The sequence below is a fragment of the Catharus ustulatus genome, chromosome 3, assembly GCF_009819885.2.
Source record: "Catharus ustulatus isolate bCatUst1 chromosome 3, bCatUst1.pri.v2, whole genome shotgun sequence".
Taxonomy (NCBI): Eukaryota; Metazoa; Chordata; class Aves; order Passeriformes; family Turdidae; genus Catharus; species Catharus ustulatus.
In genome coordinates, this window is record NC_046223.1 from 96,465,291 (window position 1) to 96,478,721 (window position 13,431).

Sequence of the window (13,431 nt, forward strand, 5' to 3'; positions counted from 1 at the left end):
ATAATAAAGATGATAGTAATGAGAAAAAAACCAGTTTTTTTCTTACTTTCTTCCTGGTGCAGTTATATTTTTCATGCAGACCTTCTCAAGATCCTCATTGGTAGCTTATGATACTGTTCACACCAAATGGATCATGTGTGGGTGTTGTAGACTAAATAGTATTTAACGTGATTTATTTGTGCATATATTTTATTGTGTAATCTTTATTGTGTATTAAAATAACTATTAACTGCTCATTATATAAGCAGTTGTATTCAAGTATGAAGTTACAGACTAAATACTACCACATCTGGAGTGATGTCATCTTTGTGTAGAGTTACAGGCTAAAATTACAAGGCAAAAAAATGAGAAGTGGGATTTAAAACAGCATGATTTAAAAATTGATGGCAATCACTTTTTAGGAGAAACCCAGCATAACATTGCTTATGAATTCAGTAGTGCCAGGTGAGAGCAACAGCACTTGTGAAACCAGAGTGTAGGTAATTCTGCAGCCACGTGGAAGTGTGTAGATGAAAAGTTACAGGTGCATCCTCACGTGGAGGGCAGGCTGTAGAATTGGAGATGAAGGACTGCTGACAGTACAGACTCAGACATTGGACAGTGAGCTGCTGTGGAAACTCCATGTGCACCTTAGTTTGATACAGTGCTCCAGTTAACAGGAAGCTTCTACTCCTACCACTGTATTAGAATTGTGCATGAATCCATGCTTGAGTCCAGTCATTTATTGTGACTGCCCTGCAGAAGCCATATGCTCATCTTTAGACACCCCTCACTGACTGTGGAGGAACCCTAAGTTTTTTGCTATTATGTGAAGGCAGAGCATACAATGCTTTATTCATGATCCCCTTTGCTCTTTTATTGATGTTGTATAACCATCCTAGTGGATAACAATATTGTCCAACAGAAATATAAAGAATGTCTGAGCTCAGCTTCTTTTCATAGTTCATGAACTGCTGCACAATTTTGTAAATACAGCGAAGATATTCTGCATTTAGTAGAGTGCTTTGTTCCAGAGAAACCTTTAAACTGACAACATATGACTTTTATTTGATCTCTGCTTTAGAGATCTGCTTAAAATCCTGTCAAACATTTTAGCAAGATGTATGGAAGAAAAAAATAATAAAGTAAACTTTTCTATCAAACAAAGTTATAGTTACATTTTACATGAACTATATTTCAAAGCAATTCAAAAATCCCTGAATTTTGTTTGCTTTATTGTTTGTACTTATATTCAAGAAGTATTTGATGATCTTCAAAAGATCTACCCTCTGCAGTTTCCTTTTATCTGATTTTAAGTAAGACAATGAAAGAAAGGAAAAAGTTACTTATTTAGATAGAATTTAAGTTACTTTATTAAGCAAAAGAACAAAGAATGGGGTCAAGTATCTGTTCCAGACATTACTCTCTCTGAAGGGAAATAAAAGAACAGTTTGATAAAGCAGCATTTTTCAGTCTGCTGCAGTTGTTACCAAGGTTATAACAGACAATTTGGAAACTGTAGTGAAAGTAAAGCACACAGTTCTTCCTCTAAAATCTTTTACATGTGGATATGAGTGTATATATATATATATATATATATATATATATGCCAACGTGAGTATATATTTTGAATTCTAAGGTGGATACTTTTGATTTTCCAATAAACAAATAAAACTAACTTTAAAAAGCATACAAGATTCAGAAGTTATAATAGAGAGTTAAATTAATATGCTTTTGTCTGCTTTCCAACTTTTGAAACATAGAGGCAGTACCATATAGTTTTGTTTGTTTGGTTTTGTTTTTTTTTTTTCTTTATAAAAAAGGTGTGTTCAAGGACTTCCCTTTTGAATGTTGTCTTTTGGCAGACTTCCATAGTTTGGTAGATTTGGGAAGTGCAGGATCTAAATTGGATCCGTGTAAACAGCTGATATGTACCGAACAACTTTTGTTTACTACGTGATAGTTTAAGTTATATAACAAGCAGCTTAGATGTGCTTTAATATGAAAACATCCTCTTAATTTTATAGATCTTGCACAGGTGCTATTTCAATTATTTCTCCAAGAACCAACCTACCTTCCTTCCTTCCTTCCTTCCTTCCTTCCTGGAATCCTTCCTTCCTTCCTGGAATCCTTCCTTCCTGGAATCCTTCCTTCCTTCCTTCCTGGAATCCTTCCTTCCTTCCTGGAATCCTTCCTTCCTTCCTGGAATCCTTCCTTCCTGGAATCCTTCCTTCCTGGAATCCTTCCTTCCTTCCTTCCTGGAATCCTTCCTTCCTTCCCGGAATCCTTCCTTCCTTCCTTCCTTCCTGGAATCCTTCCTGGAATCCTTCCTTCCTCCTGAGAAAAAAGGAAATTTTCCATGGATGATGACATCATTTCTTTGAAAAAAAGTTACCTAAAGCTCCAGGCCAAGACTTTGGGGGAGCTAATTAATCATGGACTTGATATCCTAAGATTAGCAAAATATAGCTAGAAAATGTTAACCTGTGCTTTGACAGGTTTTGTATAAATTAAGGAAGAGAAGTTCCAGAGAAGGGCATAATTCCTTTCAGAAGCCTCTTTCTAGCATCTGTGTTAGTGATTTGCTGACTGACACAAGAAGAGGCAGGAAACTTGTCTGGTCAGATGACATGAGCAACCATTTGTCATGATAACAAAGGGAATGATGGGGCCTGATTAAACTGCATAGCTGTCAGATATTTGCAAGGGATTTGAAAAGGGATAGCATGCACTGGAAACAGAATATGATTTTATAGCATGGGTTGGAGGTATATGAGTGCCAACTTGAGTTCAGAAAACTTTGCCATGTAATTAAAGTTTAATAAATAATTGCTCATGTTAGAATATATCTGCTTCTTGCAGAAAGTTGTATACTTTAGAAGGGTAGTAGTATTTCAACTTTAGCTTCAAACTCTCATTATTCCTGATCTTATATGTCGGTACTTATATTCACAGATTTAAAATTACCATGGCTTTGGACTTTGGAACATAGACTTATTGGAGTAAGAAATATGTCAAGTTCTAGATTTTGGAAAGCTCACTGTATGCTTTCTCTATAACTGCGTGTGTCTTAGTGGTTTGCATTCACTCACTAAAACAAAACGTAGAATATTGCATTAACATCTTCAACATTGCACTTGTATGTTGCTATATCTTTAAAGGAGTTATATAGTAAAATACTGATGCAGCTGAAGAGACCATTGGTTTTTTACATGCACCTTTACCTAGGCAAACACTTGTTTGCAGGAGGCTTGTGTAGAGTACCAGTGTTGTAAAGTTTTACATTAATGTGGCATTAATATTGGCATTGCTTTGAATTCCATTTTATGAACTTAATCAGTTCCATCTACTTCCTAAAATCCGAGAGAAGAATAGCTATAGATGGATACACCAATAGGTACAGAGAGACATGTATATGTAGCCATATGTAATGGGTATCACATACTTGTGCTTTACCAAAGAAGCATTGAAATAAAAATCTACTTTCTCAGTGTACTACAGTTCTTTCAAACATTTAGACAATGTAAGGTGACTTCAAACATGTAAGAAATACCTTATGCATCCTACATTGCCCAATGAAGAAAGAGTTAATCTGTCTGAAGTTTGATAGGAAAGGTTCTTATTCCCCAACATCCTTCTGCCTGTTAAATATAATGTAGTTCAAAACTGATGCTAAGGAAGGGGAGAAGCTCTACACTAAAATAGCAAATTAACTCTAACCTAACGTGCTAGATAAAGACCCTGAGCCAGTTTATTGGTGATTTCCTTTTTCATTTTGCCTAAGGATATCCCAAATGCAGGGCAGAAATAAGGCTTCATGTAAGATTGCAACAGTCCCATTCCCCTTTCCTTTCTTTCCTTTTTCATTGTTACTTCCCTCCTACCCCCTTCTCTCTATCCATCCCTGCTTCTGTCTTCTTCTTCTTCCTCCCTTTCTTTCTTCAGATTTATTGTAAGGAGGAAGTCAAAAGCAAGAGGGACATAAATTTGATATCTGTGAAGGCCTCAGAAATATAAAAACAAAATGTTTATATTGCCTATTTGCAAATATAAATCATACATTTTTTCTTGAAATTGTTGAAATAAATTATTTTCTGATAGATTTGCTGGTCTATATGGTGTATTTTCAAAATTATTCTTTACACATATGCTTGTTAAACGATATTGAGTTTTACTTAAAATTGTATTTGACCCCCCACTTTCTCAAAAAATGTTTTAACATCCTAAGAACCCTAAAAATCTATTAAACATTTTTAGAAAAAATAAAAGAAAGCAAATTAAAATAATAAAAAGATTTTTTTCTAAACCTATCACTACTTTGATGGGGAGTATCTGTTTTACAATTATATTATTATTTTACAATTATTTGCAACTTACTATTATTTTATCTGTTATATTTTTATGAAACTCTGCATGAGGTCTAACGATGTTTCAGTCAAAAAACACAGTATAGTTTATCCCCAGACTGAAAAATGAGATATCAATCGATATCAATATCAATCTCATGCACCTAAAAAGAAGCTGAAGATTAATAGTTGGTATGTTAATGTTACTGTGGGATTTTTTAAGGTGTTCTAGGTAATTTTTAAGTGGTTTTACTATCTATTTGAACAGTGCACCAATATTATTTGCTGTCTGTTTGGATGTTTTCATCTATGTGATGGAATTTATGTTGCATATTTGGAATAATTTTATTAGTCTTTATTCAGAATTCTAACTGGAATTATTCCACGGTGTGGAACATAACACTTCTCCTACTCTTTATTATTTTATTTACTGGGGAGCTACAACAAGAAATGTCTAGTGAAAGTGTCAGTAGGTGCTTATTATGGATGACTGTGAAAAAGGCTCACCTAATCTTTACCCAGAAAGGAAAGGATCTGTCTCTTTGGCACTGACTGATGGTTTGTTTTGTTGGGGTTTTTGTTTGTTTGTTTTGTTAGAGGTAGAGAAAAATGTTTGAATGCTCTTTAGTATCAGATTGTTAGGGTTCCTTTGTTTTTTGGCAGCTTATTGTCTGCTTTTTAAATACTTATTTTTAAAGCTGAATAAAGAGGTAAAACCAATATTATATTTATTTGAAATGTTACCACGATAACTATATTTCAATAAAGCAGTCAATTTTTGAATTATATCTAGCCTAACCGGTAATATTGGTTAGTCTGATGGGGAGGACCAGGGGATAAATTGCAGGTAAAAACACATAGGTGCATGAAATAAACAGACTCAGTGAAATTAAGGAGATGGCAACTTTGTTAGGGTTTCTAGGAGCTGGTCCTACAGATAAGGCTTGATAGAAATATGCTTTTTATGGATAGCCTCTAGAGATTTCATAGAGTTTAAATATTATTGTTAATGACTCATATTTTCTTGAATTGGATAATTCACTTCTTTTGTTTTAATGTGTCTATTTTCTTTAGCTGAATGTGGAGCAACTGTCTCTGGAAATGAAGGAACATTGTTGTCTCCAAATTTCCCATCTAATTATGACAACAACCATGAATGTATCTATAAAATTGAAACTGAGGCTGGAAAAGGGATCCATCTTAGAGCCAGGAGCTTTCAGCTGCATGAAGGAGATATTGTTAAGGTAATAAGAAAAATTATTTCACTTTCTATTCTTAATATTCACATTATATGAATAAATCTGTTTCCAATGCCAATTATCTTTATTTTCATTCCACTTTCTGACACAAAATTAATGACTTCTAGGTGGATAGCATCACTGCCTTTATACTAGATTCAATGATTTATACTAGATTAATAGAAACTTTAGGAGACTTTGTGCATTCAATTACATTTCTAGAAGTATCAGACTGTACAATTACATAAGGAAGCTCTTAAGGTGATGAAATGGATAAAAAATATAGCAACCAATATTTGATCTGTAACAATTATATCTTTAAACTCCTTGTAAGAAGCACTCAGTGCAAATTTAAAAAATCAAGTTTGAAATGTAGACATCAATTTCTAGCATGTTAAATGGGTTGCTGGGAGATCCAGAAAGGAAGTTGCTAACTGAATTCTGAATACAGTAATTTCACGATTATAAGCCGCACCATTTTGACTAAAATTTTGGTCCGAACCCAAAGTGCGGCTTATAATCAGGTGCGGCTTATATATGGACAAAGAACGAAAAGTTGCTGTTTTGGTTTGGAGGACAGGTGTCTGCTGAGAAAGGCAGGAGCTTCTCTTTGAAATGGAGAATGTAAACCCCCTCCCTCCAAATTATTATAATTTTGAAATCAAGGGGCTTTCAGGCAAAAATATGGGAATTAGGAATAACAGTTCTTTTCTAGGGAAATTAAAACAGAAATACAGTACTACAAAGAAACAAACTCCAAACCCTGACAAAGTCAGAGTACAACCTGACACCCTGTCAGGCAGGGTTTTGGTAGCAGTCCCATTAAATGGGGGCTGCATCCTCCTGCAGTGACAGATGTGGCTCAGTTGAAGTAGTGCTCCTGTACAAGGTGCAGTTTCCCTCCGGAGGTCCAGCGGTGATGTGGAGAAATCCAGTTTCCCTCTGGAGTCCAGTGGAGAAAGGGGCTCCATTAGTGTCCCAAAACTTCTGGTTTTATTTTGATAAGAAAGGTTGGGCTCTTCCCCCTGGCTGGAACAACTTCCAACGGGACGAAGTAATTTCATCAGTCACCCAGTGGGACTCAATGGGCCATTAGCAGAAAATAACTCGCTGGAGGAAGGATGGGTTGTGAAAAGATAAAGAACAATGCCCTGCCTGGTTTCAATGGATGGCCCATTAGCAGAATATCTTCTGTGGAGATAAGGATCACTGCCCCTACCCTCAACAGATGATGATAGAATAGATACCTTTTATCACACTCTGTATTGTAACGTGCAGCTTATAATCAGGTGCGGCTTATGTATGGACAAAGAATGAAAAGCTGCCAACACCCGGAGATGCGGCTTATACTCAGTGCGGCTTATAATCGTGAAATTACTGTAAGTTTTCCAGAAGCTTTGCAGATATCTAGTTTATAAATAATTTAATAAACTACTTAAAAATCTACAAGAAAAAGTCCCTTAGAAAACTGCAAAGAAACATTCAAAGAACTCAGCTATCCTTCAGAACATCTCATAAGTAATGTCCAGTGTACTTATCAATATTCCCTATAGATACAATATTTGCCCGAGACAAAGCTTGTTCTGAGTATCTGTAAGATACTTTCTTCTTTTATAGATCTTTTAGCCCCATATTTCAGAGGATTCAAAGGAAGTAAAGGCAAAATTGCGGTGATATCAGAACTGCAAGGACTATTCTCTGTTTTTGAGTCAACTGGCACAGCACAACTTCCATTTATACAAATAAATTCTCTTCCACCAATTAAACTCTCCCTATTTACCTGCAATTATGAAAATAAAGTTCTATTTCCTCTGTATTCGTATTCCAGGATGTCCTTTTACATATTTCCATTTGACTCGGCACTTTGGCAGGGCTATGAACTTCAAAGCTTGCTTTCTTTCCTATCTGCACCCAAAATGTGAGCAAAAAGTGTTATAAACCCCAGCCCTCTATCTTGCTGCACAGAAGGAAGCTGCAAGACTGCCTTGCTGGCAGCTGGCAAGGGATGCACTCAGCTTACAGATATTTATATAATTTGCGCTGAAATATAGGGCGTTTTCCCAGCTCAGAATCTTACCCTGTTCTACAAGAAAAATCTGTATGTACATAATACCGCATTGGGTGCGGATGCTAGGCCCCGGCAGCAGCAGCAACTCTGGGAAGGGAGGCCAGGGCTGCCCCAGCTGGACACAGCCGGTTCCAGCCGGATCCAACCGCCCACTGCAGGGTTGGCTGAGCCACATCCAAGGCTGTTCCAACCAGACACAGCCAGTTCCAGCCAGATCCAACTGGATCCAACCGCCAGCTGCAGGGTGTGGCTGAGCCATGGCCAGGGTGGGGGCATCATCAGGGGAAACATAGGTAAAGAAGGGCAAAACACCCTGCATGAAACTGTGTGATAAAGAGGGCCGATAAAAGACTGTAATAATAACATAATAATCCCAAGATCAACCCACTAGGAGAGTTAGACAAAGCATATAATGTTACTGTTTGTGGTAAGATCATTACAAACTCCATGAGGATGTAGGGAAAGGATTTCAGAAGGTTAGCAATGTCAACAAACTATACAGTCCTTGCCTGCCCAGCTTCCAAAGGAATATTTTAAAAGCGTGTCCCTTTGGGATGATTTTATGCTATAAAATCTCTGCAGTTAAGGAAATTTTGTAAGTTTAGTTGTATGTAATTTCCTTTTACTGTCGGAATGAGAAAATTCAACTAATGTTAAGCAACTCTAGCCAGCATTTCCTTCTTCTTTAGGTGAGTGCTGTATATTCCCACAGCAGGTGCTGATAGATTAGCACTGTTATTGGAGCATTTCTCCTCATGAATAACCATAGCAATGTCCTCTTCTCTTGTCTGCATATTTTAACCCCAACAAGAAAACCACTTTCGGTTCCTCAATACGTGAGAAGATGCATCCCTGAATGCATTGGCTAAATTAATCTTAAACACAGCTCCAAACAATGTTGTGATCATTCCCCACTGCCCCCAAGATTGGCTTCTGCAGTTTGACTGTGCCTCTAATGTTAAATTCTCGCATCTTGCACAATAAGGTGGCTCACTAGAACTGTTTCTCAGAAAGAGTCCCTGGCCTATGCAGCTTCTGCACCAATGCTTTCTCAGGAAAGATTTGTGAAGGTGTTAGTAAGTCAGTTAGTAGTTAGTAAGTCAGTAGTTAGTTAGTAAGGTGTTAGTTAAATGTGTTCCAGTGATGTACTGACAATAAATACTGTGTAGACAAGTTGTGGTGACTTGACACCTACTGTCTCACTATTTACTTGCTTTGAAATATAAACTAATTCTGCAGCTCTATATATCAGCTCAGTATTCAAGTGGGAATATTGAGGCTGGATATTGAGGCTGTAGAGTGTATAGAATGGTATATAATTTGCGAAAGTATTTCTGGCATCAATAAGACAAGTGCATGAGGAAGGGTCAAAACTACTGCTTTCAAGAAAAATGCATGCAGGTTAATGCCTGTAATTTGTGGGCAAAGCATTCTATAGCTGTGAAAAAAATCGAACTTGAATTAGTGGGATATAAATTTAAATTCAAGTAAAGTAATAGAAACAGTTTCACCACTTTGAGGGACATATGACAAAAGTGAATACTTACAGTAATTTCATGATTACAAGCCGCACCTGATTATAAGATGCACTTCTGAGGTGTCGGCAATGTTTCTGTTTTTCCTCCATATATAAGCCGCACCAGATTGTAAGCCGCACTTTCGTTCGCAGCGAGGATCCCCGTGCAACTTTCGTGAAGTTGGCAATTAGTAATAGAATCGTGGGATCGTGGAGTTTACTGGCTCGGCTCGGGGCCGTGTGGGCTTGGATCGGCCCTGCTTTTCCCCTGCAGGGGCCGAGAGGGCTTGGATTGGCCCCGCCGCCCCCTCCGCTGGGGCCATGCAGGCTCAGACTGGCCCCGCTTTTCCCCCGCCGGTGCCATGCAGGCTCGGATCGGCCCTGCCACCCCATCCACTGGGGCCATGCAGGCTCAGATTGGCCCCACTTTTCCCCTGCAGGGGCCATGCAGGCTTGGATCAACTCCGCTTTTCCCCTGCCTGGGCCATGTGGGCTCGGATTGGCTACTCCGCCCCCCCAACGGGGCCGTGCGGGCTCGGATCGGCTCAGGACCATGCGGGCTTGCACTTCCGGGTTAGCAAATTTCTGAACCTCATCAATATATTGGCCGCACTTGATTATAAGCTGCTTTTCGGGTTCAGATCAAAATTTTAGTCAAAATGGTGCGGCTTATAATCATGAAATTACTGTATCTCTTTATTTCAGAGCTTTTCCTTTCCCACTCACTAACACTTCCTCTTCCTGTTCTCCCTGTTTTAACTGCCACTTGAAGATTCATAATTCCTTAAAGTGGCTACTTATATCAGAATCTTTATAATGCAATTGCATTGAATTTGCAAGAGATAAGAGGAAAAACAGAATTTTATATTGTGTTTGTAATCTCTTTTGCCAAATAGACCTTTTTTCTTCATGACTAAGGAAATTGTAATTGCAGCATGTAAATTATGTTTCAAATGGGTTCTCCTAAATAAGTTAAGTGTGTGTACTAAATACAAATCAATAGTGATAAACAGTCTAGACTAGTTTATGAAATATATTCTGTACCTCTGGAATCAGTGGCATATGACATGACACAATGGCTGTACACAAATTGTCTATTGGGAATGATCCTTGGCCCACAATAATTAGCATCACAAGCACTGGTAAAAAAGTGTTTTCTTTCCTACAATAGTTCAACCAGCTTTTCAGTATAGACAAGTGAAATTCAGTGCTTACATTTGTTCACTAATGATGTTTCACTTTTTGGAGTTAGATATCTACTTGCTTATATCTGTAACTTGAACAACAGATGGACGAGTGTCACCACAAATTGTACCAGCCTCGTTTTTGTTTTGGTTTTGTTTGGTTTTGGGTGGGTTTTTTTTTCATTTTTTGTTTTGGATTTGGATTTTTTACAGCTATTTACACAAGATCTTTCATATCTAATTTTAATTTCATTAAACACTTTTAATTTGAATGTGGTTTGAACTGGAGGGATTCTATCATTTAACTTGTTAGTCCTCAGATAGGAACATTATCTCTAAGAGCTGGTGAGGTAGAATACTCTTAAAATAAGATGTCTGTAATTTTTAACTGTGTCTATTTTTTGTTTGTTTGTTTGTTTGTGGGGTTTTTTTTGTTTTATAGATGATTAAAAATTTCTTTTTAAACATAGGTAACATTTTAAAATAATGTCAATTAGTGGAACACTCCACTTCAAGTATTATCTCCCAGATCAAGGGTAATACATCTATGGAAATAAATCTTATGGGGAGCAACTGATTCTTTAATTTGTTCAATAGATTTTGAGCTCTAATAAATAAAGTGTAATCCATCCCCTAAATTGATCAGTAGTTCTACCCCAAGAAAATGGTTAGAAGCTTGAAAGTAACTTTTCAGATACTCCTAGCATAGCTTAAAGTCATGTTTCTTCCGAGAGGGGGACCTTAAGTATATGTAACTGCTTGCATGAACTTTAAATACAATGATTTGTATCTTCTGAAACATCTCATCTGTGTGCCTTGGTATAAGAGAATATTTGCATCAATAATAAGGACTGAATGTATTCTTCTATCAATGGCTATCACAATACATTATTTTTCAAAAGTTTATTTTACAGTAGGTAATTATTTATATCTATGTAGGTTTATAAAATTAAATATATTCTTTTGTCTTAAAAAATCTTTATGCATGTTGTTGTTATAATTTTATTTTGTTAATGGCATTTGAGATGATCATGGTATTTTCAAGACATTTATCTATGGATGGCATGCTGGTATTTTCTCCACAGAAAAAACAGAACTGCTTTTAATTGTTGCTCTTTGCCTACAAACGTTGCAATATTCTGTCATCTCAAAAGAGGCATTTCTAAATTTTGTTAATAGATCTAACTGGACATTCAAATAGGAAGAACTGCCTGTGATTCAGATGTAGCAATTTAGATTGTTCAACGAGGCCCTCCTGCTTCTCACTGGAATCAGTAGAAATCCTCACTATACAACAAGGTCTGCAAGTGGAGGGACGAAGATCCAGTGCTTGAAATATTTACTGTAATTGTAACATTTTTGCTGGTTGTCTCTAGTCACTCCAGGACACCTGAGACAAGGGAAAATCTTCTTTCACTTCATATCAGAAACCAGCAGTTCAAATCCGTTTCTTGCTTTTGTATAAGCATTAACATGAGATTTCATGTATGGTGTGCATTTGCACACCTACATATTGCTTATTTTTCCATGAGAAAGTAGAAGAGATTTATTTAATTTAAAGATGAAATTAGCTTTTTAAGTTCATCTTGAGAAAACAAACCAACAAACAAAACAAAACTGCAGAAGGCTATGTTTGCACATTGTGGCTTTCAAGGTTTTGCATATATAGAAAAAGAAATCTTACCCCCTTGGTTTGCACTTCTTCTGTACTTGTGAACAGTCAAAAGGGCATTCTTAAAAATTCTAGAATTTGTAAAAGTGCATAGGTTGATATTGTTGAAAGTTTTCAGCAAAGTAGCATGGTAAATCTCTACAATTAGTTTGGAAATAGACTCACATATCTTTTGTAAACTTACCAGTCTTTGTTAAATCCTATAATAAGCCAAAATTACTGCAGGCTTAGAGCCTGAGATAAAAGATGGCGGATTGACTTCAATATCTCATTTTTGCTGTTGATGTATCCAGACAGGAGTGAACAGAGTAGGCTGTAAGGGTTTACCTTCAATGGTGATTTCAGAACTTATACTTCTGTTGGTCTTTGTGAATAATCAAGAAAACAATCTGAGTTTACAAAACCTCAGAAGATAGAACTGTATATAAATATGAATTTCTTTCAAGATGAACTCACAAAACCAAAAAGGCAAAAGACTCTAAAGCACCTTAAGGCGGACAGAATGTTTAAGATGTTACTGAACTGTATAACTCAGGGGTATATACCCCTCAAAATAGATAGATTAAGATTTTGGAGAAACTATTGGCAATACATTGCTACTTAGAATTATTGTATAAATGAAAATCTTTCAAATATTTAGATTTGATGTCCAATTTCATGCTCTTATTTCTGCAAGGTATATGATGGAAAAGACAGTTCTTCACGTGCTCTTGGAGTCTTCACCAAAAATGAAATGATGGGAATTATTCTTAATAGCACCTCTAACCATATGTGGATAGAATTCAATACCAATGGATCTGATACTGACCAAGGATTTCAGCTGACTTATACAAGTAAGTAGCTCATAAATACAATCTGATTGATTGCTTTGCAGTGAAATGTGTATTTTTCAGCTGTAGTGATCTCTCTTTAAACGCTGAAGGTAATTTCCTAGAATGTACCTTGGTTAAGAGACTGAGCTGTACTTGTCTGCATGACTAGATAGGTTTTAGGAACTGAAAAACACTCTTGAAAGTAATTTATAAGTTTTTAAACTTAGAAAGCATAATTACTTTTAAGACTTACTAGTGGGGTTGTGACATATGTGGGTTGAATATATTTTGTTAAACTGTAACAGAAAATGTACAGAAAGTCAGTGTTTTAAAATGGAAAGTTCAATCTCTGCAGTCAACTTAGGCAAGAGGGAAGAGAAGAGAAGAGAAGAGAAGAGAAGAGAAGAGAAGAGAAGAGAAGAGAAGAGAAGAGAAGAGAAGAGAAGAGAAGAGAAGAGAAGAGAAGAGAAGAGAAGAGAAGAGAAGAGAAGAGAAGAGAAGAGAAGAGAAGAGAAGAGAAGAGAAGAGAAGAGAAGAGAAGAGAAGAGAAGAGAAGAGAAGAGAAGAGAAGAGAAGAGAGGAGAGGAGAGGAGAGGAGAGGAGAGGAGAGGAGAGG

General features: G+C 36.7%; 1 protein-coding gene across 2 annotated transcripts in view; it reads left to right on the forward strand.

The window, feature by feature from the left end:
• CSMD1 (CUB and Sushi multiple domains 1) overlaps positions 1 to 13,431 on the forward strand; it is a 1,108,435-nt gene that overhangs the window by 876,385 nt on the left and 218,619 nt on the right. For both annotated transcript variants that reach the window (XM_033053649.1, XM_033053650.1), the window contains exons 22-23: positions 5,400 to 5,569; positions 12,680 to 12,836. In XM_033053649.1, the coding sequence (XP_032909540.1) occupies positions 5,400 to 5,569; positions 12,680 to 12,836 (327 nt within the window). The remainder of the gene's footprint in view (positions 1 to 5,399; positions 5,570 to 12,679; positions 12,837 to 13,431) is intronic.